At 48.6% G+C, this 25,039-nt stretch overlaps 1 protein-coding gene and 1 non-coding gene across 5 annotated transcripts in view; one reads left to right on the top strand and one right to left on the bottom strand.

Annotated features, from left to right (window-relative positions):
* Positions 1-24,815, bottom strand: part of NEDD4L (NEDD4 like E3 ubiquitin protein ligase) — a 365,448-nt gene extending 340,633 nt beyond the window's left edge. For 2 of the 4 annotated variants that reach the window (XM_043444297.1, XM_043444298.1), the window contains exon 1: positions 24,799-24,815. Coding sequence is in view for 2 of the 4 variants with exons in the window: in XM_043444296.1 (XP_043300231.1) it covers positions 24,162-24,209 (48 nt within the window). In the remaining 2 variants the exon portion in view is untranslated. Of the gene's footprint in view, positions 1-24,161; positions 24,528-24,798 lie in introns of those variants that run through there. The other 2 variants (XM_043444296.1, XM_043444299.1) reach the window with 2 other exon arrangements.
* TRNAE-CUC lies at positions 8,783-8,855 on the top strand. The gene has a single exon. It is a non-coding gene; the product is annotated as a tRNA-Glu (tRNA).
* Positions 24,816-25,039: the final 224 nt, after the last annotated feature.

Below are 25,039 nucleotides of genomic sequence, written 5' to 3'. Positions count from 1 at the left end.
ACAGCATGCCCAAGAAAGATTCAGAAAATTCACAATCACTGCCCTCAGATCCAGCCAAATGTTCTTCCTCAGGAATCCCTAGGACTGCTTCCTAAAACTGAGCTAACAAGAGAGAAGAATGATTCAAATACAGAGTACTTTTAGTAATAAGTCTCCCAAGTTATTAAACATCTATATTGACTTCAACATCTGAAAGTTGGTTCCCGGTGAGATGGCCTCATTTCCAACTTTAACATCACTGGTACTCAGCTACTTGAAAAGCAGTGGAAATAAAGGCTTTCACAAGAGTGCTTACTCCACTGTCAATACTTGCTGAGGAAGGGCATAAAGAGACAGTCGTCTTTTCTAAGAAACCATGCTAGAGAAAAGAGTGAAACAAGAAGCCAGGGGGAATGCATCCTTTTCGAAAGAAGAACTAAAGGAGCCAGGGCTTCCGAGGCCCCGTTCTGTCCCCAAGATCAGCGTGTATCCGCATCACTTGAGCACCGAGCCTGGGCCACGGCCATGCACCTCAGGGACGTCCCTCAAGCTTCTCCCTTTCTTGCATGAGTAACGGGAAAAGAGAAGAGAAACCGTAAGTGGAGAATGCTGACATTTTCCCCTGGTAGGTCTATCAACCTTCTGCAGAGCAAGTCTGAGGCAAGAGATAACACCTAACCGAAGACCATTTCAAGAATTTGCTCACGTGGCTCTGAGTGGCCCAGGATCACATTCACTCTTGCCTCACTGAGCTCCCTCACTTTGCAAGTAACCATTTTCCCCTCTTACCAGATGGCACCAGCGGTAAAGACCCCACCAGCCACTGCAGGAGATGTAAGAGACCTGTAGGTTCGATCCCTGGGTGAGGAAGATCCCCTGGAGGAGGAAATGGCAACCCACTCCAGCATTCTTGCCTGGAGAATCCCATTTGACAGAGGAGCCTGGCGGGTTACAGTCCATAGGGTTGCAAAGAGTCAGACACGACTGAGTGACTTAGGACATTTTCCTCTCCGCTGAGACAAGAAAGAAATTGGGATTGAGAACAGTGAGACGTTTCTGTCCTTTGTGTTTAAAAATTCTGCAGCCCTGTTGCCAAATGGTGTAGCCCCGTTCTGCCTCCAGGAAATCCCACCCCTGGGCTCAGCTCCTGCCCCTCACACAGTCCACCTGCATCCCCCGCTGCCTCCACCAGCTGCCATCTGGGATGCTCGCACTCCAGGCAGGCTGAGAAGTGCCAGCTTCCCAAGTCGCCTCGCCTCACCTCACTTTCCATCTGCCCAACGCCGTAGGACATCTCCTTCTCCAGCTTCCGCTACTCAAACGGCTCTGCTGGGACACTAATTATACGTGAGAAAGGACAACGCGTGCGGCGGTCACGGAGGCCCTGGGAGCCTTGCTCAGTTCCCACAGAGCTACTCATCTCACTTCCTCGCCGAGAGCTGGATTTTTAGCTAAAAGACCCTCTTGCAGGAGAACCACAGGTGTGACAAGTGATCCAGGTACGTCTTCAGGGGCCCCCTGGTCAGGTGTGGTAGGTGTTCCAGGTAATCAGGTGTACCCCCACAGTGGTTCACCCCACCCCATCCCAAGTCACTGCTTTAACCAGAACATGTCAAACCACTCTGTGATAACTCCTCAAATGAAAACAGCACACGGGGATCGCAGGGCTAAGCCGTGGTATTAAGACTGGGGACTTCCGCGGAGGTCCAGAGGTTAAGATTCCAGGCTTCCACGGCAGGGTGCACGTTGATCCCTGGTTGGGGAACTAAGATCCCATACAAAACATGGCCAACAACAAAAATAAAACCCTTCTTTGGGAGCAATTATGTTTATACATACATATATATACACACATATATACGTTATCATTTCCTTTTACTGTCACTCTTCAAAGCCTGAGATCAGACGGTATTTCATACATATATACCTCCCCAAAATTGGTCCAAACACTCACAAGTATGATATGTAAATGTGGGCTTTTTCCCAGACTTGTTTTAAACGAGGACTCCACACTGCTTGATCGGAACCATAATCCAGCACCACCATCCCCCACTATCAATCTGCTTCCGTGGAGCGACGCTGTGTTCTGCCAACTTCTCACTGGATCTACACTTGTTCATTCTTGGCAGAAACCAAAATGCACTTAACACTTGAACATTCACTTTCAGAGCATGGGCCTTAAGCGCTTAAATTGATAAGCATATTAGAAAAGCATTTAACGAAGACAGGCTCTGACTTATACCCTGTACTTTTATGCTCACTTCTGGGTGTGTAAAAGGGGATCTAAGCTCACAAACCTGCCCCCAAAATAAACACAACCCCCAAACAACCTGCAGCGTTTGGGGAGAAAACGCTCTCTCAGCCACTGACTTCCTAGTACCTAGCAATCAATGTCAGAAGTAAAACCCAGAACCTCCTAACTTCTATGAAAATGGAGGCTCCAAAAAAGGATTCCCAAAAGGCTTCAAGAAATGTCAGATGTAACAGGAAAGGGACAAATGACCGAAGTGATTATGAGGGGAAAAAAATTAAGAAAATGTGTATATATTTCTACTGCATAAAAACCCACCAGTAATTTCTGCTCTTTCACTTTTCTTAACAGAAAGTAAGATTTACCAAGTTCCTCTCCTGATTCTTATTCTACAAGGTATAAGCAATAAATGAAAGTGAAGTCGCTCAGCCGGGTCTGACTCTTTGCAACCCCGTGGACTGTAGCCTGCTAGGCTCCTCCATCCATGGGATTTTCCAGGCATGGATACTGGAGTGGTTGCCATATCCCAGGGATTGAACCCAGGTCTCCCGCACTGAGGACAGACTCGTTACTGACTGAGCCACCAGGGAAAAAGAACGTGGCCAGGTCTTTGGCTGTAACACTAAGAAGTGTGGCACGCTGGCACAGTCATCGTGGGGCCCTCAGCACTATTTCCATAGTAAGTCATCATTCCACACCTGGAATTCCGCACTCTCTCCAGGAGGGGCTGCCACTGAAGCCCACACGTCCATTACATCCGACACCCACACTTGTGTCTTCCCAGGGGATAAACTTAACTTCTGGAAACAGCTTTAGAGTCATCCATCCTGACTAAGATGAACCTTCAACCCAGTTAAGACCATTTTAATGAGGTGTTGTTATAAGGTAAGGAGGCTGAGATGGCTAATAACCTGGCTGAGAAGGCAGTTTTGACAGAGAAAGATTGTGACAAACCTAGACAGCGTATTAAAAAGCAGAGACATTACTTTGCTGACAAAGGTCCATATAGTCAAAGCTATGGTTTTTCCAGTGGTCATGTATGGATGCGAGAGTCGGACCATAAAGAAGGCTGAACGCCGAAGAACTGATGCTTTCGAACTGTGGTGTTGGAGGAGACCCTTGAGAGTCCCTTGGACTGCACGGAGATCAGTCCTGAATATTCATTGGAAGGACTGATGCTGAAGCTCCAATACTTTGGCCACCTGATGCAAAGAGCCGACTCATTAGAAAAGACCCTGATGCTGGGAAAGATTGAAGGCAGGAGGAGAAGGGGATGACAGAGGAGAAGATGGTTGGGTGGCATCACCGACTCAATGGACGTGAGTTTGAACAAACTCTGGGAGATGATGAAGGACAGGGAAGCCTGGTGTGCTGCAGTCCATGGGGTCACAAAGAGTCGGACACGACTGAGCGACTGAACAACAACAAAGGATTACCAAGGATTTCACTGACCCGTGGTTACCTCATGGAGAGTAGAGGCAAGGCCTCTCAAGAAACCACCTCAAAATGCAATGCTCATTTGGACAGCCAATGTCCAACGCTGTTCAAATAAGTTGCTCCTTGTTTTATTGTCATCCCTGGCTAAGATAACCAAAGGGAGAAAAGCATTTTTTTAAAGGCAAGAACCCTAAGGTATTTGTACAACTTTAGAGGAGTACCACTACAAGTGTTTCGCTGAGCACCCACTCGACAATGAGCAGAGCACCCTGAGTGGTGCCTTGTCGGGGCCTCGAAAGCCAAATAAATAAAGTTTTGTTCGCCCTGAAAACAAGACACAAAAGTATTTATTACTTGGAAAATCAGCAAGATCATCTGATGGTGGCAACAGAAAGAGGGCTTCTAAGGAATAGAAAAATTAGAGCCTGACTGACTTGTGTTCTTTAAGCAGGAAAATGTTCAGTATGAAGCTAAAGACGAGATGGGTGCAAGACCATATAGCAACCGTGGCACTAGAAGTGTTGGACAGTCGACGTTCTCAGTGTAGATGGTTACTAGGCCGTGTGTGAACCATCTGTAAACCATCTGTATTCTGATGAATCACAGCTGTCTGACGGCAGAGCTGATGGACAAAATACACTGGCTGTCCACAGAGGCTCCACCACCACCACAGTAACCATCCCTGCTGGGTGAAGAGTGAGGACCACTTCTGGTCCAGGAAGCCTCAGGCCATGGCGATCTTAATGTACAAATACAAATACATTCGAGACCATCGACATGGCCACCTTAAGTAATGGAGGGCTCACCATGACTTCTGGGGCTAAAACCGGTCTTGTCTTCCCAATCAAGAGGGCATCAGTAATGCCTCTATGTCTCCAGCTAACAAGACTTCAGGTCACTGGTATCTCTGCGCTCTAACAGCACATGGTACAAGAACAGGCTGAATAATGGGAATAAGGGAAAACAGAGCGGTAACCATCACCTGGTAGATGGTAGGTCAGGAGACGCAATCTGTCCCAGCAGCCAGTACCTCCACAGGCCACAGCTGGGGCTTTCATAAGTCAGCATCTCCCGCCACCTTAAAAATCACACAGTCGGGACATCACTGGCGGCCCAGTGGTTAACCCTCTGCACGTCCACCGAAGGAGGCATGGGTTCCATCCCTGGTCGGGGACCTAAAGATCCCACATGCCACATGGCGCAGCCAAAAAATACACACACAAAAAAATTTAAATCAGGAAGCTAACTTGAAGACTCTTGAGAGTCCCCTGGACTGCAAGGAGATCAAACCAGTCCATCCTAAAGGAAATCAACCCTGAATACTCATCGGAAGGATGGATGCTGAAGCTCCAACTTTGGCCACCTGATGCAAAGAGCCAATTCATTGGAAAAGACCCTGATGTTGGGAAAAAGACTGAAGGCAAAAGGAGAAGCGGGTGGCAGAGGATGCGATGGTTAGACAGCATCTCCAACTCAACGGACATGAATTTGAGCAACCCCCAGGAGATATGAAGGACAGGGGAGCCTGGCGTGCTGCAGTCCATGGGGTTGCAAAGAGTCAGACATGACTTAGTGACTGAACAAAAGTCTCAATTGAATTAGGTCAGGAATCGGATCTGTAATGAAAATGTGTGTTGGTTACAGTGAGAGTTACAGTGATTTATGCACTATAAACACACTCATTCCTCCTTTAATGTTTGGGTATATTTTAAGAAACATTATAATAAAAATAATTTAAGTCAACCCATGAAATCCTCACTGATGTTCTCTCTCTCAGGAGGGTGTACTTTATTCAGGCCTTAAAAAAAACACTATATAATTTTTGCCTGCTGTCTTCCCATTGCAGAAAAGGAAACCCATGATTAACTGTCCTGCCTAAGGCAAGCAATATTAGAATAAGGTATTCCTCATCAGGAAATTTTGCAACAGGAAAAAAAAACACCTAAGCCAAATCAGGTAAGCAATGAGTAATGGTAACATTAATATAGTAAAATTAAAGTGAAAGAGGAAAGAGAAAAAGCTGGCTTAAAACTCAACATTCAAAAAACTAAGATCATGGCATCCAGTCCCATCACTTCATGGCAAATAGATGGGGAAACAATGGAAACAGTGAGAGACTTTTATTTTTGGGGGGGCTCCAAACTCACTGTAGATGGTGCCTGAAGCCATGAAATTAAAAGACACTTGCTCCTTGGAAGAAAAGCTATGAGCAACCTAGACAGCACATAAAAAGCAGAGACATTACTTTACCAACAAAGGTCTGTCTAGTCAAAGCTATGGACGGTTTTTCCAGTGGTCATGTATGGATGTGACAGTTGGACTCTCACAGAAAGCTGAGTGCTGAAGAACTGATGCTTTTGAACTGTGGTGTTGGAGAAGACTCTTGAGAGTCCCTTGGACTGCAAGGAGATCCAACCAGTCCATCCTGAAGGAAATCAGTCCTGAATATTCACTGGAAAGGCTGATACTAAAGCTAAAATTCCAATACTTTGGCCACCTGATGCGAAGAACTGACTCCTTGGAAAAGACCTTGATGCTGGGAAAGATTGAAGGTGGGAGGAGAAGGGGAGACAGAGGATGAGATGGTTGGATGGCATCACCAACTCAATGGACATGAGTTTGAGTAAGCTCTAGGAGTTGGTGATGGACAGGCAAACCTGGCATTCTGCAGTCCACGGGGTCGCAGAGAGTCAGACACGACTGAGCGACTGCACTGAATTAGTGAATATATCATGATATTTTTGTGATTATTCTTCAATACAGGGCTCAATTTAGAAGTGCTCTTTTTATTGATTACCCCTGCCATTTCTCTGTCAAAACGTCCTATGGCTACTTCTGTGTTATAGGAATGAATCTGCACAAGGAATCTGAAAAGGAAATATCACACTCAAGTTCAGTGTTGTATGCAGTACAATCCAGGCCAGCAACCGGCACACTGTCAAGTTTGAAGTCCTCCTTTTCTCCACTTTTTTTTTCTTTCGGATTTTCTTTGTATACATGAACTCTCCCAACAGAAAGCTAAAGATCCTGCTGTTGGCTCACCAAACTCCTAAGCGGTCCCTTTCCAACAGCACCAGCATCAGAGTGGAAGGTGCGGCAAACAGGTATTGCCCAGAGAAGCACTGCCTGGATGCGGGCGCCCCAGCATCTTTCAGGACAACAGATCCGAGGGATACAGGACAGAAACTCCACGCTCACCGGATGGGCCCGGCAGCTCAGGCACCAGCACTCTATGAGGCCGGACACAAATATTAACAGGATTGGGGTCCACACAGAGGAATCAGGCCCACACATGCCTATCTCGGGCTCAGCAGGGCAGCCTCATTCAGCTCACCACCCAAAGACCTTAAAATGCACAACCCTGAAAAGCCCAGTGACCTGGCGTTAGACAGTCTTACTGCGGAAACTCTGTCCCTGAGGCTCTACCATCCCGGGCCACCAAGGAAGGCTGCAGGGAAACCAGGGAGCCAGCATTAAAACGCAGACAGCAGTGGACAGATACCGCAACGCCACACTCTCTTGAACTACGGAAAGCCCTCTAGTCAATTCAGACCATACTAAAACCAACTGATTCTCAGAAGGCCTCCTTACCTCTAGCTAGTCAAGGTATTTTTTAATAGTTCTGCTACCTCTAAACCCAGAGTGGTCACGGATGACCCTCCCAATCCCTCCTCTAAGGGATACTCCATAATTAAATCACTGGGAAGCTGCAATAGTTAGTATGCACAGGGAAGAAACAGGAATTTATAATTAAATGGAAAATTATAATTTTCCCATTTTACCTGAATTTAACAGCAGTATTTTTTAAAAGGAAAAGATGGTGCATGTGCATATTTGCAGGAGAAAGCCAACACCTAGACAATAACTTCTGTGAACTCCCCACTGTAAGACCTTCAGGACTAGAAAATTCGATCCTATGCAGAGCCGAGTATAAATAACCACCTTCCTTCCTGCCTGCTCCAGTCTGGAGCCAGCAGGACAGAAAAAAAGAGCTCCACAATTCAACAAGCCTCTTCCTCTACAGCCTTGTGAGAAACAAAACCGCAGAACTGAAAGGGGCACATCTCCGCTGGGACGCCGAAGACCCGGGCTCAAATTCCGACTCTGGCCCTCACCAGGCTCTGAGGCTTTGGTCAAGCCACCCGTGACCAAAGCTAAGCTTTGCTTTTCTCATCTGAAAAACGTGAAAAAGAGTATTGAAGAACCCCACGTGTTTGGTTGATGGATTAAATGAGATGATCGTGTAAAACTGGTACACACTAGAGCCAGGCTTCTGCATCCTGGCACTACTGGTGTTTGGGCCCCAGTAAGTTTTTATCCTGGGAGCCTTCCTGTGCTCTGTAGGATGTTTAGCATCATTCCCGGCCTTACCCATGGATGCCAGGAGCATCTCCCAAGTTCTAACCACCAAAAAAGCCTCTCCAGGTATTGCCAAAGGTTCTGGGGGGGTCGGGGGGCTTACCACCCAGTTTAAAACCACTGTACCTGGTATTTAGTAAATAATTTAAAAAAGGGTTTCCCCCTCCCATCCAGTAGTCATCTGAAACAAACCTGGCGGGGCGGGGGAGGGGAGGTGATGGTTATTCTAGCATCTTCCCTTTTTCTAATCTAATTGGTCAGTAGCCACAGCCAAGGCCTTCTGCCTTCCACGTGCCCCTGGCATCACTCTCTGCCTCCCGCACCCGCGCATGGTCAGTCCCATGGCCACGGCCACCAGCTCCGCCCAGCCAGCTAGGGACCGCCCGCCGTGGTCCACCTCCCCGTCCGTTCTCTGCTGGCTGTGGGCTGAGCGTGAGCAAAGCAGAGCTCTACACGCGCTCTCACGGCGCCTCGGAGGACACAGTCGCGGTTCCAAGGCTGCTCACAGACAACCGCCTCCTCCTGTGACTTCGGCCACTCGGGCCCCGGGGGTGGCTGCTCGCCACCCCCTGGAGACCTGCCCTGAGACCCCGCCGGGGGGTGGTTCCCCCCACAGGCTCTGGAGCCCGACCGCCTCGGTTGAAGACCTGGCCCTGCCACTTCCTGGCTCTGTGACCCTCGAGCAAGTTAGCTAACTTCCTGGTGCCTCAGTTTGCCCATCCGTGAGATGGAGATAAAGGACGCACCTCCAGGACTTCCCTGGTTGTCCAGTGGCTAGGATTCTGCACTCTCAATGCAGGGGGCCCAGGTTCAAACCCTGGTTAGGGAACTAGATCCCACATGCCACAGCTGAGACCCCGCACGGCCAAATAAATAAGCAGATATTTTTAAAATGTTTTAATTTACAGAATACCCACCTTCAAGAGCTGTTGTGAAGGTTTGGCAAGTTAGTTTTTGTCAGATACACACTTCAGCACCCAGCACAGGAAAAGTTCCCAAATTTTAACTATTGGCTTATTTTAATCTAAGACTCGACTTAGATGTCACTGTTCGAAGCCAGACACCAGTTTTTCCACCCAGCTTCACATCCCAGACTCAACCGCCCTCCTACACAATTATCGCTGCTACCGCACTGACCACAGTGGCTGCTGCTTACGTGCCTGTCTCAAGTAGATCAGACCCTTCCTCAGAGCGAGGGCTGTGTGTCACTGACCATCCCAGTCCCCAGTATTAACATCAGGTCTCGTGCGTGTCCACTCCATGCAAGCCAGGATCTCAGACTGGACAATCTCATCGGATCAGCCAGTCCAGAACACAAAGCCCTTATTTGTTCACGCCATGCAGACCTCCCCTCCTTTTCCTAGTCTATACCCTTAATTCAGATTTTCTTAACTATCCTCCTTCCCTAAAATTCCAAGTGAAAAGACCTGCTGCTTCTCCAAGCCCCCCCAGAGTGCAAATACATTCCAAAGAAGAAGGGCACCTTGGATCATTTTACACTGGTTTTTATTTTCCACAGATTTCTTAAGGGGCAAAGAAATCCTTGGAACTGCCATTGCCCAGACCAGAATATCTGCTTGAAATCGTCATTTTGCAGAATGAAGGTCGCCTGGCAAAGAAGAGCAATGTCCTTGTTGCCCAGGTATTAAAATTGCCACAAGTCTGGGAAACTGAGATAAAGTAGGAGTTTGGGATTAACATACACACATTATTAGATATAAAATAGGTAAACAAGGACCTACTGTATAGCATAAGGAACTATACTCAATAGCCTGTAATAAACTATAATTGAAAAAAATATCAGAGTATATATACATACACACATATATATGTGTGTACAACTAAATCACTTTTGATGTACACTTGAAACTAACAATATTGTAAATTAACTATACTTCCATTTTTGGGGGGGTGCTGCACCACACGACTTGTATACGCGATCTTAGGTCCCCACCCAGGGACTGAACACAGCCATTCAGAATCCTGACCACTGGACCGCCAGGGCACTTCCTACACTTCAATTTTTTTTAATTATTAAAACAAACAAAAAAAGATTCGGAACCTGGGAAGTCCCTCCTCCCCGGAGCAACAGGATATTACCAACTTTGGGACTTACCAACCCACCTCATCCCATTCATCAAATCGTCCATTACCGGTCACTCCTGCCCCTTCCTGCAATTATTAATCTTTTTGTGTCCTAAGACCAGTCTCACTCTAACAAGACAAGTGCTTGTTATGAAAGAACAATATACAAAATCTAAGACTATGCAAGGGCTTCGAATGGAGAAATAAGGTCTGAGAATCCCAAAAAGTGATTCTTAACCACTCATCAGAACAGTACTTCTCACACTTGACATTCAGTTCGAAAGGTAAAATATTCTCAAAGCCTCTTTCTGTGCTGACTGAAATTCTTCGGTTCATATTTCATTTATACAAGTGTAAAACTAGGTCTACATCCAATGACGCTCCTTGCCACCAAGCTGGTTCCTTGGAGTTCCACGCAGCTCTGCGATGTCATGTTTGATGTCTCAATCACGTCTCCAACACCTTTTCCACTGCAGACAGAAACTTCAGTTCACACCAGCAGGCACACAATGCTCTGGCCTTCTCTGGGCAGGAGGATACTGCAGTGTACTGAGTCCATTCTGGTCTTATCCCCTTGGAGTGCGTGCGTGTTCAGTCGTGTCTGCCTCTCTGCGACCCCATGGACTGCAGCACACCAGGTTCTTCTGCCCTTGGAATTTCCCAAGCAAGAATACTGGAATAGGTTGCCATTTCTTTCTCCAGGGGATCTTCCTGACCCAGTGATCGAACCCTTGCCTCTTCTTCTCCTACATTGACAGGCAGATTCTTTGCCACTGAATCACCAGGGAAGCCCAAGTAGGTATATTACTCTTAACCTAACCAAAACACAACTTTGGATCTCCCCTTCTCTCCTTATTATTAGGTAATTGACCACCTAACTGCTCACCCCAAAACCCTGGGTGGTAACTCCATATACATCTATCAAGACCCAGGCACTTCCTCCAAAATACACACCAAACCCATGCACCTCACCACATGGCACCATGCCCTCACACCCCGGCCAACCATCACCTCCCGACCAACCAACTGGTCTCCCTGCTTTCTTTCATGTCCTTCCCCCCACAATCCTTTCTCCCTAGAGGCGCTTCACAAATTAGATCCTACTACTCCTCTGCTTAAAACCCTCCAACGGCTCCCCAATTCTGCTGAGAAAACCCAGCCCTCCGAATTGGCCCCTGTGGCCTCTGTCCACACCCCTGCCCACACGCCCCAGGCACCCTGCTTTGCTCTCTGCTCCTCAAGCCTCTGTGTCTGCTATTCACCCACCCCATCCTCCCAGTCTGGAATATTCTGTCCCCAAACCTCGAGTAGCCATCAACCCCTCACTCAGGTCTCTGCTGAACCTCTGTCGTACTGGGGGTTCTTGGAGAGCATGGACCCCTCCATGGCACAGGGGGGCACTCTGCCCCCCTCAAGGACGTGAAATCTGCAAAAACGCATCAGAGCTTCTCCCTCATGGCCACATGGCAGAAGCTCACGGCACTCAGCCCACCGAGGCTCTGACTCTGGGAGGAGGAACGCTGCACTTCCCAGCATCAGAAACCACTTCCTGTGTTTGGGGATTCCCACGGCGCGAGTTCCGGGGCAGGCTGGGGCCATCCCCCACGACAGAAACCAAAAGTCTAAGAGGGAGGGGAAACAGACCCCCCCAGCAGCGAGGCAGTGAGCCCAGTCAGAGGTTCCGGCTGGAGTTTTCCACCAGAGACACAAGGGAGAGTAGGCAGAAAATACGCAGTGGAGCGGGCCTGAGGCCGCTGTCTGCAAGTCCGCCTGCAAGACTGGCTCTGGGCTGGCTTCTAGGAACTTGAACGCACACAGCTCCGTCCTCTAACACAAACGTGCCCCCAATAGCGAAGGGTGCACCCAGACGTCTGTGCCAACACCTGCCCTCCTCCTGGGAGCTAGAATTTTAGTACGTGGTAGGCAGGGGGCTCTTACACAGCCCATTCCCAACAAAAAGCTTTGGCCCTGGGTCTCTAACAAAAGCCCAGGGAGACAGCATCTCCTCCACGTGGTCCCAGCAGTGGCCGGAGGAATGGAGCATGGCCTGCCTGACGCCCCTGGAGGCGGCCTCCCGGAAGCTCCCCCAAATCTGCTCCGACATCACTCAACACCTTTATTCCTTTACTGATTTCACTTTGCTATCCTTTTGCTGTAACCAACGCTCACTGTGAGTGGACCCGTTTCTGGGTCTTGGGACTCTTTCTAAGGAATCACTGAGCCTGAGAGTGGCTGGGAGGACGCCCACCACAAGCAGGAAACAGGGGGGCTGAGGCAGTTACAGCAAAAGGCGCCCCGCCACGCAGCATCCAAGGTGGGTGGGGGCAGTGTGGGAGGCGGCGTGCAGTGCCCAGGACCCCTGGGGCCCTGTCGGATGCTCCCTGCGGGCTCTCTGGCTGCGAGTCTGAGTGTCCAGCTTCCCTTCGTCCCTGACCGCTGCCCAGGCCTGACGCTCCAGCTTGACAGGTACTTCTGGGCTTTGCAAAATGCCTTCAGGAAACCCCGTTCTGCTCAAATTCATCAGAAAGGGTTGCTGTTGCTTGTAATCAAGAGCCCCCAACTATCAGAGATTCTGTGATACAAACTACACTATAAATAAAATTGGAATGTCCAAAGAGGGCCGGGGCAGGCAGAGGGTCCTGTGAGCCCCACGATTCCAGTCCAGAGAAGGTTCTTCTGAGCAGAGTGAGTGTAAGTGCCCTGCTCTCTGTTACCCAAACTTGGTGTCTCTTCATTCGAGGCTATTTTTCAAATCACCTCGAGGCAGAAGCGATGGGATGAGCAGGGCATACAGACCTGTCACTAAGACAGAAATTCACAAAGCACAGACGTCATCTGGATAAGATCACTGGCTGTCATTTACCAGCCCATGGAATTGACTGGAAGAAAAAAAAAAAACAACTGGAATCTAAGTTTTCATGGGAGCAATACTGCCAAGTATTCCACTCAACTGATACTAGCCTTCGGCTGTTGAAACCCCAGACATATCACCCTAAAGTCCGAAGCTCACACCCAAGCAGGACCCCAGAGAAGGGGCTCTGCCGGTTTCCATCCGCCCAGGTGCGGCTGCCTGAGACAGGGACCAAGGAAGACCCTCCCAGCGGACAGAAGACAGCAGAGCCGGAAGCGGCTGGACTGGCCGAGCAATGCAAGAGCTCCTTGCTCCTCCTGTTCCACCAGCAACCATACCCTGAGATCCCTTATTTGCTCCTTCTCCAAACGGGAGGTTTATTGTAATATCTTGTTCCTTCTTCGCTGCCAGAGGCTGGATGGATCTAGTGATCAACTACGTCAGAGTCACCAGACATTAAAAAAAAAAGAAAAAACTTCTTTCAGGTGGAAGAGAAGTGGCAGTGTTTCACCCGGAGATCTCTGCAATACTTAAATGAATACTTGGGCTGCCTCTCTGGGGAAAGGGAGCATGCGACTCCATGAGGTCATGGGCATTTCTGAAGGTGGATGAATTATCCAACAGGTGCACTGTGGGGTCACCACGGGGTTCACCCCAGCTCAAGGGCGGGACCAGTAAGGCAATAAAGGTAATCCCACCCCCTCCTTCCCATTGGCTGGCTGAGGGATGCGCAGATCTCAGCTTCTGTGGGCCAGGGAGACACAACAGGAGATTTCCTGGGTGATTATGGGAACGAGATTTTCTTAATCTTAAGCAGAAAGCCACAGGAAGTGATTATCTTCCCTCTGCAAGTAGAAAAGGAGAACAAGGCTCTAACTGCCACTGGCAGGCAACCTCAGACCAACAAAGGCTCCGGACCAGGCCGGGCTACAGACAGCAGGGTAGTGAAACACAGACCTGATTCCCTGATGATGTCACTGAGCCGGCATGTGTCCTAGGGTCCAGGTGGGAGCGCCTTATAATCAGAACTGAACTAGAGAGAGTAAGGCCGCAGTTGCCGTGACAACCACCAAGAATCTACCCTAACACACAAGGTCGAGATTGGCCAAGTTCAACTTTGGGGAGGATGAGGGATGCGGGGGAGATAAGCGAGGGAGGGACCTACCACCACATAAAACACACTTATCAACTGGAAGATGCATCCTTATTTCAGAAACACTATAAGCCGCATGGGGAGGGGGGATAAAGACACCTCCCAGGTTAGCTGTTACGTGGCATCGGCCAACCCTGTCCTTCCGTTCAGGAAGGAACCACCGTGAAACATACCCTGGGAAGCACTGAGATTTGAGGGACGTTCCTCAGCTTGAAGGCAAAACAAGGAGGAGCTTCTGGCCACTCTGTAATTTTTACCTAAGACCATAGCTATGCGTAGTTATCACTTCGATATCTAAACGCTCAATCTAGATAACACCTCAATGCTGCAATTACGTAATGACAAGACCTCTCACTCAAAGCCCAAGAAAACAAGAGAGAGAGAAACAAGTTTGAATTTGATCACAGGCCACAATTTTCACAGTGCACACAGGAGAAAGTCAGAACACTGCTAAAGACGCAGATGACTTCTGTGCAACCACAATACCCTGAAGGATGATCATACAAGCCATGCGTGTCCATAGTAAAGAAACTGAAACGCCTGGCTTGCAAATTGCTGGGTGAAAAAAAGAATCTGATGTAACACCCACTTTTCCTGAAAAAATAACCAACCTTCTACCTCTCCCCTCCGCTTCCCACCTTGGGAGGCTCCTAGAAGGCACCAGGGCAGTGCAATGACCTCAATGTCCTCGGATCCAAAGCACAAAGCAGGCTGCTGATAAAACATGCTCAGCCCAACAAACACTGTCCATCTGTGGGCTGAACAGACACTCCCATTTTTACCCAAAGCTTGAAGTATCTACATTTGGGAGGTTTCTTTCTACCTCATTTTCAGACTCACTCTTACGTTAAAGGTGTGTGTGTTGGGGGCGGGGGCGGTGGAGGAGTTCGTTGTAGAAATACAGAAAACATTAAGCAAGCAAAGAAATAAAACCAAAAGTAACTGCAATCCCTTTGCTCAAAGATAACTGCCATCCCTATCACGGGTTGGTTACATTCCTGGTCATTTTTCCTCGGCATAAACACTTTAAACCACAATGGGATTCTACTGTTTTGAAGAAACAGCACACCCACTGTTTTGTAACCTACTTTTCCCACTTATTATATTACTGACATCTCCATGTTATTAAACACTCTTCAGCCTCTCCCCACCCCTCGGCCACCCTCGTGGCTGCACAATAAATAACATTCTCCATCTCACTTCTCCCAGCAGAGAAGGAAAAGCTTTTAGCTCCAGCTTAAATGTTCTCTTTTGCTAATAACACACAGACAATTAAGACCCCTATTTCAAAGGCAGGCAGCACAGCCCACACCAACTTCTTAATTATCAGCATAAACACACTCTAGAAAACACAGACTTCAGCTCCCTCTGGGTACAGTTCCATCCAAGAACCACGTTCGTTCATCCTCAGGAGTTAACAGGCGAGGGGGAGACACAGCCAGTTCAAAGTTTAAAAACCAACTGACCGACTGTAATCACAGCTGCCTCCAATGATCGCACTCAGCATACAAAGCACAAAAAGAATTGAAAGAAACTATAAAAGGAAGCAAACTGATTCTCAGTTTTGCTTTAAAAAAAAAAAGAAACCCACACTCCTTCCCCTTTCCAAGCCAAACTGCCTGAGTTGAAGCTGGCGCTCCGATGACAACCAAAGATAAAATCACTGATGAACTGAGACAGGAAAAATTGGAGGCTTAGAAAAAGCACAGGATTCTTAACAGATTCCCATTCTTCAGGAGCTGAAGGTAGCTGGGAGATTCATAAGTACGCAGAGCTTTGAATTTAGTGGGATACACATACACCCCCTTTTTCTCATGAATTGTTAATACTGAGTGCTTACAAGCATGAGAAGTCTCTAAGTAGTGTAGGCTTGCTTTCATTTATCTGGGAAAACCAAAGTGTCTTCCAGCACTAAAAAAAACAAAACTTAATACATGTAAATAAAACACTTTCGATGCAAACAGCTCCAGCTAAACGACAAGAGAAGTTAGTAGAGAGTTTCTTTGTCTTCTGCTATGTTACCTGGGGGCTTCCCTTATGGCTCAGCTGGTAAAGAATCTGCCCACAATGCGGGAGACCTGGGTTCCATGCCTGGGTTGGGAAGATCCCCTGGAGAAGGGAAAGGCTACCCACTCCAGTATTCTGGCCTGGAGAATTCCATGAACTCTACAGTCCATGGGGTCGCAAAGGGTCGGATACAACTGAGCAACTTTCGCTCACTCACAGGTTACCTGGGACCCAAGCCTGTCTGCCCCAGAGACATCTAATGCAGTGACCAAAACCACTGAACACACAGGTCACAGGAAAACGGTTTAACTCTGAAGTTTAAAACGTTAAAACAGACGTTCAACCGGGGCCACTCCGAGTGACCTCTGGCCTGGCGGGAGCACACGGTCCATCTTTTCACTGCTATGTCAACCCACAAGGGCACGTCCGGCCTCACAAGATGCTTTAAAAGACACAAGGCAAGACCCAGAATGGCACTGGAGCAGGCCAGGAAGAGCCGCGCCGAGAATGAGGCTGAAAAGGGAGTAAAATTAAACTATGGAAGCCGGATGAACAAAGGCAAGACCAAGAATCAGAGGCGCGCACACACCAAAAAAAAGATTCACAAGACGCACAGCTCAGGCCCTTGCGGCTGTTCCGTAGGGTCCCCTCCTGAGTCTGCGCCCTCAGTCTGCAGGGACCAAGTCACACAGAAGATGGGATGCATCCTTTCCACCTGGAAGACAGGAGTGGCCACGGAGGTGACCTGAGCAACTCAAGGGTCCATTAAAATTTCCCTTCAGGGTTTCTCTGGTGGTGGTTGTTTAATCGCTTAACTCCAACTCTGTGCGACCCCATGGACTGCAGCACGCCAGGCTCCACTGTCCTTCACCATCTCCTGGAGTATGCTGAGTCAGTGATAGCATCCAACCATCTCATCCTCTGCGGCCCCTTCTCCTTTAGCCTTCAATCTTTCCCAGCATCAGAGTCTTTTCCAAAGCAAGAACAGTGTACCCAGGAAGCCCTGAGGAGCCCCAGGAGAAGGGCCATGGCCCTAACCAGTGATGGGACTGTTCCCCGGGCAAGTTCCTTCCCCTCCTGGGGCCACCCACCCTACAAACCTGGCCAAGGCCCTTCTACACAGGATAGATCTCACATCGCACGCAGCATTTTACACTTAAAGAAAAGTCACTTTTGAACGGCCCTTTCTTCCTAGTGAACAGGAGGCATAAAAAGAACACAAAACCTCTCAGTGGATGCTTGCCTGCCTGCCAAGAAGTCACCAAGCAGTGAGTCTGATGACAGCAAGAGAATCTGATACCCTCGTCCTTAAACTCGGCCAGTTCTGAATCAATATGGGATTCTGAAATTAGGGACAGAAAGTCAACTAAAGTGTCAAATTTAAGGCTGTTACCCCAGACGTGCTTATGTAATATGGCTTTTCTCACCTAAAACTATTACAATAAAGTCAGCATTCAGGCCACATGGGTTTGGAACAAAGTTTTATGATTACAACGATACTTACATTTTCATGAAATAAGTGTCCCAGATCCTGACTCGCTGCTTCTCTCTCTGCTAGAACCTGAGCCTCCTTCTTGCCTCGGGAACCAAGAACATCTCCAGCAATTCAATACTTGGGAGTCGTGACGATTATCAGTTCCTTCTCAGAGTCAACGGCAACCCAAATGGAATTATTCAGAAGTCCTTACGCACCCAAGAGGAAAGAAGTGACACTGGCTCTCAAAAGACCTTTCCTGTGCATTCATATGCTGTGGGGGCTTCTCCCCAAATCCAAACGCCTGTGCTTCCCTCAAGTTTTACTATGTTCTGGGTAAGAAGAACCTTGAGAAACCTAGAAAACAGATGATTCCTGATACGGCCCACAATGAGAAATATCACTTTGTTTCTAATAAAGAACTGATCTTTTGGGGAAAATATTGTTTTCTAAATCTAGTTTCTTTATCCTCATCTCTAAATTATCCTCCCATTTCTATATTCCACCAACAAACAACTCCCAAGCCAACAGTAATATCATTAAACAGAAACAGTACAAATATTGCCACCTATAGTTGGAAAAACAAAATATATTTGCTTATACTGTGACCTGGAAGAGAAACAATATAAAAACAGAACGTAATGCTGTCACACTCCTCATGCCCTTCACTAATTCTACAACACTAATACTTATCATTATCATATGACTGATTCATTATTTCAATCCTCTTTCACATGGATGGTCAAAAGACTGTGTAGTCTGCTTTGTTACCAATTCACAAATATATCAGTAAGACAGAATCACTTATTCAAAGACCAACTGCAACAAAAAGCTTAAAAACTCAAGTTAGGGTCTCTCTTGATTGCTGCTACTTGTCTAGGACCCAAAATTTAAGAGCAGCAGTAAAGCTGGCTTAGATGTCTTAACTCAAAATTAGAAAATTTAATATGCTCTCAATCTATCACAGAGGAATTAATCTGTTTCTTCCACAAGTCACACAGGGTCGTGTTTTTACCGTGATATAAACAACTGCATAACACACAAAAGTTATTAATTAGCAGTGAACAGAAAGGTTCTTCCCTTAGGGGGCATGCAGAAGCAGTTTAGCAGGAACTCAAAAGTACTGCTGTGATATAGTTCTAAAACCATTCTTAACATCAAGGATTTCTTCCTTGAGATATTTCATGTTTTTCTTGAGGTGTATCAAACATATTGATGCTCCCAGAATCCCCAAACAGCTTTCCAAGGAAGTTTCCTGGGGATGTGGGCACTCACTGCATTGAAAACAAAGATGCCGGGCACCATTCAACCACTTCCTTTAAGTTGCATTCTGGGAATTTCCTGGTGGTCCAGTAGTTAGGATTCCAAGCTTCCAATGCAGGGGACAAAGGTCTGACCCACAGTTAGGGAACTAAAATCCCACAGGCCATGTAGCAAGGCATGTGGAAAATACATAATAAAATTTTAAAATAAAATTAAATTTGCATTCTGCATGGAAAAGAAATTGCAGTCATCTGAGGATTCTCATTTGCCACTCTCTTTATGCCTTTGACAAAAAAAATTTTATTCCTTAATGACACTACTTTTCAGTGATGACATAATAAACATTTAATAAAACTAAAACAGAATATACATTGAAATATCAACTGCTTGCAAATTCTACAGACTCCTGGAAGCAAAGAAAAACCTACAGAGAGAATTTAAAACAACGCGTTATATTGAATGAAAAAATATATAGTATTTATTTAATATTATGTTAAACAATATATTTAAATAATATACGTTAATATTGTTTACTATATATTAAGATATATATTTAACATTATATTTAATAATATATTTAATAATATACGTATTTTTCAAATTGCTTTTAAATGTCACCACAAAACCCATTCTTTTTTTAAGGTTTCTCAAATGCTAGAGGTAAGGACACAGGTGTACATGGGGTAGCCCACGTCCTGGGCAGAGCGCTCGTGGACCAGCAGGGCTAGGCCTGACTCGGGCACTTGGAGCTGGGATGAAGGGACAAGGCTTCCATTGCGGGGACGCAGCCTCTCACCCCCTCCTTCAGATCCAGACAGAGCCCACCCTGATTTCCGAGAGCAATCCTGTGCCCGATTTTGCACAGCTGCAAGGATGGCCTGCACCGTCTCTTAGCCATCTCTTGAAAACACACGGACCACCTTCTATCGATTAACAGTTCTTAATTACTCACACTTGGCTAAGTCAGGTGGCCCAAGCTTCCCGTTTCTCCTCCGCTAATGCCCATTTAAGAGCCTTCCTCTGAGTCCAATGAGCCTTCCTCTGAGCACTTTTCTCAAAGAAGAGCAAAAATTTAACTAGCAGTTGACTTAAAATTGTTCACAGATTGGGGGGAGGGGGGCGGGGAGGGGCAGTGAATGTTGAAATTGATGATCCAGGGTTATCCCAGGCTTCCAACTAGAGTAATTCAGGAACTCTAAAACACCCTTGTTTTCATATTTTACACCTCTAAAATAATGATGCTTCATGAAACCAACCGTATATCACAGCTTGAAAGCAATTTTCTTTTTGTAGTGGTGCATGAAACAGCGGTGCATCTTAAACCTGATAGCACCTTGGAGTAAAGAAAACACAACACCCATGTCAAAGGTCAAGCTCATACGTTGTGAAGTGGGAACTATATACCAATGAGCAAGACGACTAAGCCAACAGGGACCAGAGGAGACCGTGGCAACGACATCACAGCTGCCATGATCTCAAGAGCCACAACTCAGATTCGCTAACTGCGGCCTGGCGAGAATGCGGCTCCCGTGAAGTCAGAGTTCTACCATTTTCCACGAAAACTCCCGGGCTTTAAAACACGACAGACAGCACTAAGCAGGGTCCCTGGGCAATTCTGACCTGGAGGCCATCAGTTTACAGCCCCTGACATGTATGTCCGTCTTACTTTATCCTGAATAATTCAGCTCCAAAGACTTTTCAAGATACTTGGAAGAGAGGGAGCATGTTAAAAACGAGGGTCGTAGACTCAAACTAGGTTCAAATCCTGGCTCTACAACTTAGTCACTGTGAGTCCTTACGCAGGTCACTTCACGTCTCTGAGCCTTCACTCCTCATCTGTAAATCACAGCATACCTCACTGGGTTTTTATGAGGACTAAATGAGACAGTAAGCATATAAAGGCTTAACACAGTGCCACAGAGAATATCCTTGTTTGTATAAAATTAAGAGGGAAAGCAACGTACCATCCCGTGTCAGGCTGGCCTTCATCTCTATGCCGTCTGCCTCATTCTAACCACCAAAAAAAAATTTAAATGCCATACCTAAGGAAAAAGCTATCAAACTTTCACTCAGCAGAAAATTCCATAAATAAAGGATACATTTTTATGTTGTAATAAAATATTCCAGAAGGTTAACAGCAATATTCACAAGCAGACTTTGCCAAACTGTGCTGCATCTTGCCAAAAAATAAACAAAAACAAAAAAGCAAAAACAAAAAACCACCAAGGAACTAAGCCAAATGCAGAAACTAGTCCAAACTGTTCTGACTCCAAACCAAATCTGATGCTGGGCCCTGAGTCAGAAATTTGGTGAATTTGCTAACCCCTCCAACACCAAAGTCCTTCATCTGATTACAATTTCAAATGCGATTACCTAAATGGGCCTAATTTGGATCTGGTGAATATGAACCATAATTCACCAGAGGAACCCTGGCCAGGAAGGCACAACAAAAAATAAACAGCATGTGTGCTCACACAAGCAAAGCCCGCATTTAATCCCTTTCATTCGACAAGCTGGACAGACCTAGGAACAATGCCCTCTGTCTTGGCATCCCGTGGTTTTCTGGGTTAATGCAGTGCTTCATCACCAGCGGTACCTAGAGCTAAAGCCTCTCCGTGACAGAGGACAACTCAGTGCCCACCAAAGACACAATAATGCTTTTCATCAACCTCCAATGAACACACAAACATACGTCTATGAAATCTGCTAGGGACGAATGCCTATTTTGCTAAGAGGTTTATCATGTGACTCTTCCACCTGGCAATCAAAATATCTTCCTGGGTGATGATGACCCACTGCACACCAACCGTATGAGTGGAAATGCACGCCTTGGGAAGACTGTTTGTTCCACTGGGCTCTCAGATGCTCTTAGATGCTCAAATCTTCCCCTTGTTTTCTAACACAGGCTAATTCAGGAAGACAAAGCAAGCTGTGCAAATTCAACCATTTCTTGTTAATATTCTACGAAGGCAATCCCTGATCTTCCGAAGGGCAACGTGACAGCATGAAATCACCCATAAAAAGCAAATACCATACACATGTGAAGTCATCAGAACCACCTTGCGTTTCTTCCCCACCCCTAGTAGGAGAAACGGAGATGGATGTGACCTGTCTTTTGGAATACAGTGTGTGTAGAACAAATCAGTACCAGCAACTTGGCCATGGCTCAATCAGTCAATATAATGTCTTCATCACCTCCTGCTATTCCCCATACAGCCCCAAATCCCCCTCCAGCAACATGAAGGAGTGAATTCAGTCATACTATACACATTCATACACACACACACACCCCAATTCTGTTTACATTCCATCCTTCACTTTCACCCTAGACACCAGTTAAGATCACCAGAATTAACTCACCTAGACAAAAGTGGTAAGATGTGCTCTGGGTTGATTCTGACACTAGCTGTAAATGCAGACAAAGCATAAACTACACTGGCATGCATGTGATTCATTTACCCAGTTGCATTTCCCAAAATGCTCATTTAGAAAACATTTTTCCCCCCAGGATTTTAAGAGTAATCATGTAATTAAAAAAAAAAAAGAAAAAGCCCTAAGATGAGAGGCAGCCGTCTTCGTCCCCCACAACACTTCCTGCCCCTTTGTTCGGGGATGCGCTTCTCACCACCTTTCTCAAAGCTCACCGCCAGCCCTCTATTGCTACTAATTAAATGGGGAAGCAGAGAATGAAAGAGAAAGCGCCTCAAAGAGAAAACCAGGAGAGGAGATCCCCCTGGGTAAATGAAACAAAGCTACTTTTCATCCATCCCCTCGGTCAACGGCACGGAAATGGGGGTATTTTACAAAAGTCCAGCATGGCAAAACGATCGGAAACGCCAATCACATTCCTTGCTTTGCGATCCCTCTTTGATAAAATCAATACCACAGCAAGCTTTACCAAGCACCGTTAAAGGAGGGAGGGGTTGAAACGTACCCCCGACACTTTCCCCACCCTAACACACCTATTCCATTACACACGAAACGCGCGCGCGCGCACACGTACACACACACACACAACCAGGATAGGGAGAGAAGCCATAACACTGTCGAGTCTCAGATAAGAGCCTCTCTATTAACCCCACCCCTATCACCAGAGAAAGAGGGGATCTCAGAAAAGAAAGGAGAGGAAAAAAAGAGAAACCCAGAAATCCCTGAATTTCCAGGCATTAACTTTTCATGAAATGCACAACCAGGATAGGAAATACCTCCCCGCTGAGTAATGCCTCATGGGTTGTAAATTCACCTCTCGAAAGGGGAGCCAGACCTGAGCGCGCACCCGGCCAGATGGCCAACCCCTCCTACCTGCTCCATCCAGCCTGCCCGTCACGCCGCGCCGGCGACAGCCTCCCACCCCTCTTTTTGGCAGCGCAACACACCAATAAGGGCCGAGCCTGGCTGGTCGCGAGAGGGCTGAGCAGTGAGTTAGCAGGATCGCCTCAAAAGCGGGGAGTGGGAACCCGCGAGGAGAGAGTGAGGGTAAAAAACAAAGCCCTTTCCAGGCAAGCCGAAAGCCTCGGGGGCGTGGCTTACTTAATTGGCTTCATCAATAAACAAGATCAATGGAGCTTCCTCCTTCCACCCGCCCCAGAGGTGCTGGATCCTAAGGAGGGGGGGAAAAGATGGCAGGGCTGCAAGCGTCCTCCAAGTTTCCAGCAGCACCTGCCACCATGCGGGATCTCCCCGTCCCACTCCAAAGACCCCGAAATGCACACTCTCGGCTTCAGATTCTGCAAGACGGAGGGTCGGACACGCACGGCTCACAAGGTTTCACCCGCTCCCACCGTAACAAGCACACACACGCAGCAGAGCACTTGCTGACACCATCACGAGAAAGTTCCAGGCGGGGAGACAATCCAGGTTTCCGCCGCGGCCCGGGGCTCCCCCGAGAGGCGCGGGTCTCTCCAAACGCGACACCCATCATGGACTCCAGGGCTGCAGGGGCGAGAGGCGGAAAGTTGCCCCACGGCCCCGGGAGACGCGGCGCGGAGAAAAGGGACCCGCGGGAGCAGAGCCGCACGCGCCCCCCTCGCACCCAAAGGCGGGGAGCGCCGAGGGAACCCCAGCTCGCGCCGCTTTATTTACCAACAGAGCGCTGTGCCGGGGGGAGGGGACGCCGGGCGGAAGATTGTGAGCACCCTGCCGGGACCCCTGCCCCCGGACGCGCCCGCCTTTGGGGTGCCCCTGCAGGCGCGGGGCGGGGGGAGGAAACGAGAGTCCAAGGGGGTCGTCCTAGTGCCCACCGCCGGCCGCTGCCGGGTGGGAACTCCCCGGGGAGTCCCGCGGGGAAGGGAGCGCCGCTCACCTCTTCTTCCGAAAGTCCGTAGACCGGCTCCCCGAGCCCGGTCGCCATGGAGCCGGCGCCCCGCGCGGGATCGGAGGCGCTCCCGGGCGGCTGGGCTGCGGCGCGTCTGGGCGGCCGGGTCTCCCCTCCTCCGCCGCCGCCTCCGGGGACGGACGGACGGGCGCCGCAGGTGAGGGGGCCCGAGCGCTCGCGCCCCGGCCGCTGCCTGCGCCGCTTCCTCCCGGAAGGCTGCGGGCCGTGAGCTCCCGAGAGCGCGCCGTGCAGCGGGCGGCGGCGGCGGCGCGGCGCCCCCGGGCTTCCCTCCTCCCGCGCGCCAGCCGTTCTCCGCCCCTCGCCCAGCCCGCTCTCCGGGCTCTGGTAGCCGGCGCGCCCGCCCCCAGGCCCGCTCCCTCCCGGCCCCCGCTCTCCCCGCCCCCTCCTCCGCCCCCTCCCGCCCCGGCGCCCGGAGGGGACCCTCCCCGCCTCCCCGGGGCGGGCACAAGCGCCCCCCAAGCCAATCACAGGCCGGGCTGGCGGGCGGGCCGCGGGGCTGGCGGGGTTCGGCCCCCCCGAGCCCACCCCGGCTCCCCACTGGCGCCCCCGGCCGCCTGGCGGGTCTCGGAGGAGTGCGGGCGCTCGGTCCTGGGAGCTGACCCACCCTCCTCTCCGCTTTGGGGGAGCGGGCGAGCTGGGCATTTGGGGGCGCTGGAAACATTTTCTACAAGAAAGTCCCATTTCTCTTCCCCGAGGTCTTTCTACGAAGAACCCTGGGCTCGCCGTGGTTGTTAAAGGGGGAGGCGGGGGAAGATGGATGTTTCTGGACACCTTTAAATTCTTGGCAAACCCCGGCAAGCCCAACTTGGAGGCTTTGTGGGCGCCCCGGAGCCGGGCCGCGCGGC

The sequence above is a fragment of the Cervus canadensis genome, chromosome 23, assembly GCF_019320065.1.
Source record: "Cervus canadensis isolate Bull #8, Minnesota chromosome 23, ASM1932006v1, whole genome shotgun sequence".
Taxonomy (NCBI): domain Eukaryota; kingdom Metazoa; phylum Chordata; class Mammalia; order Artiodactyla; family Cervidae; genus Cervus; species Cervus canadensis.
Note: the sequence above shows the minus strand (reverse complement) of the source record. Positions and strands in the feature narration are given on the sequence as shown.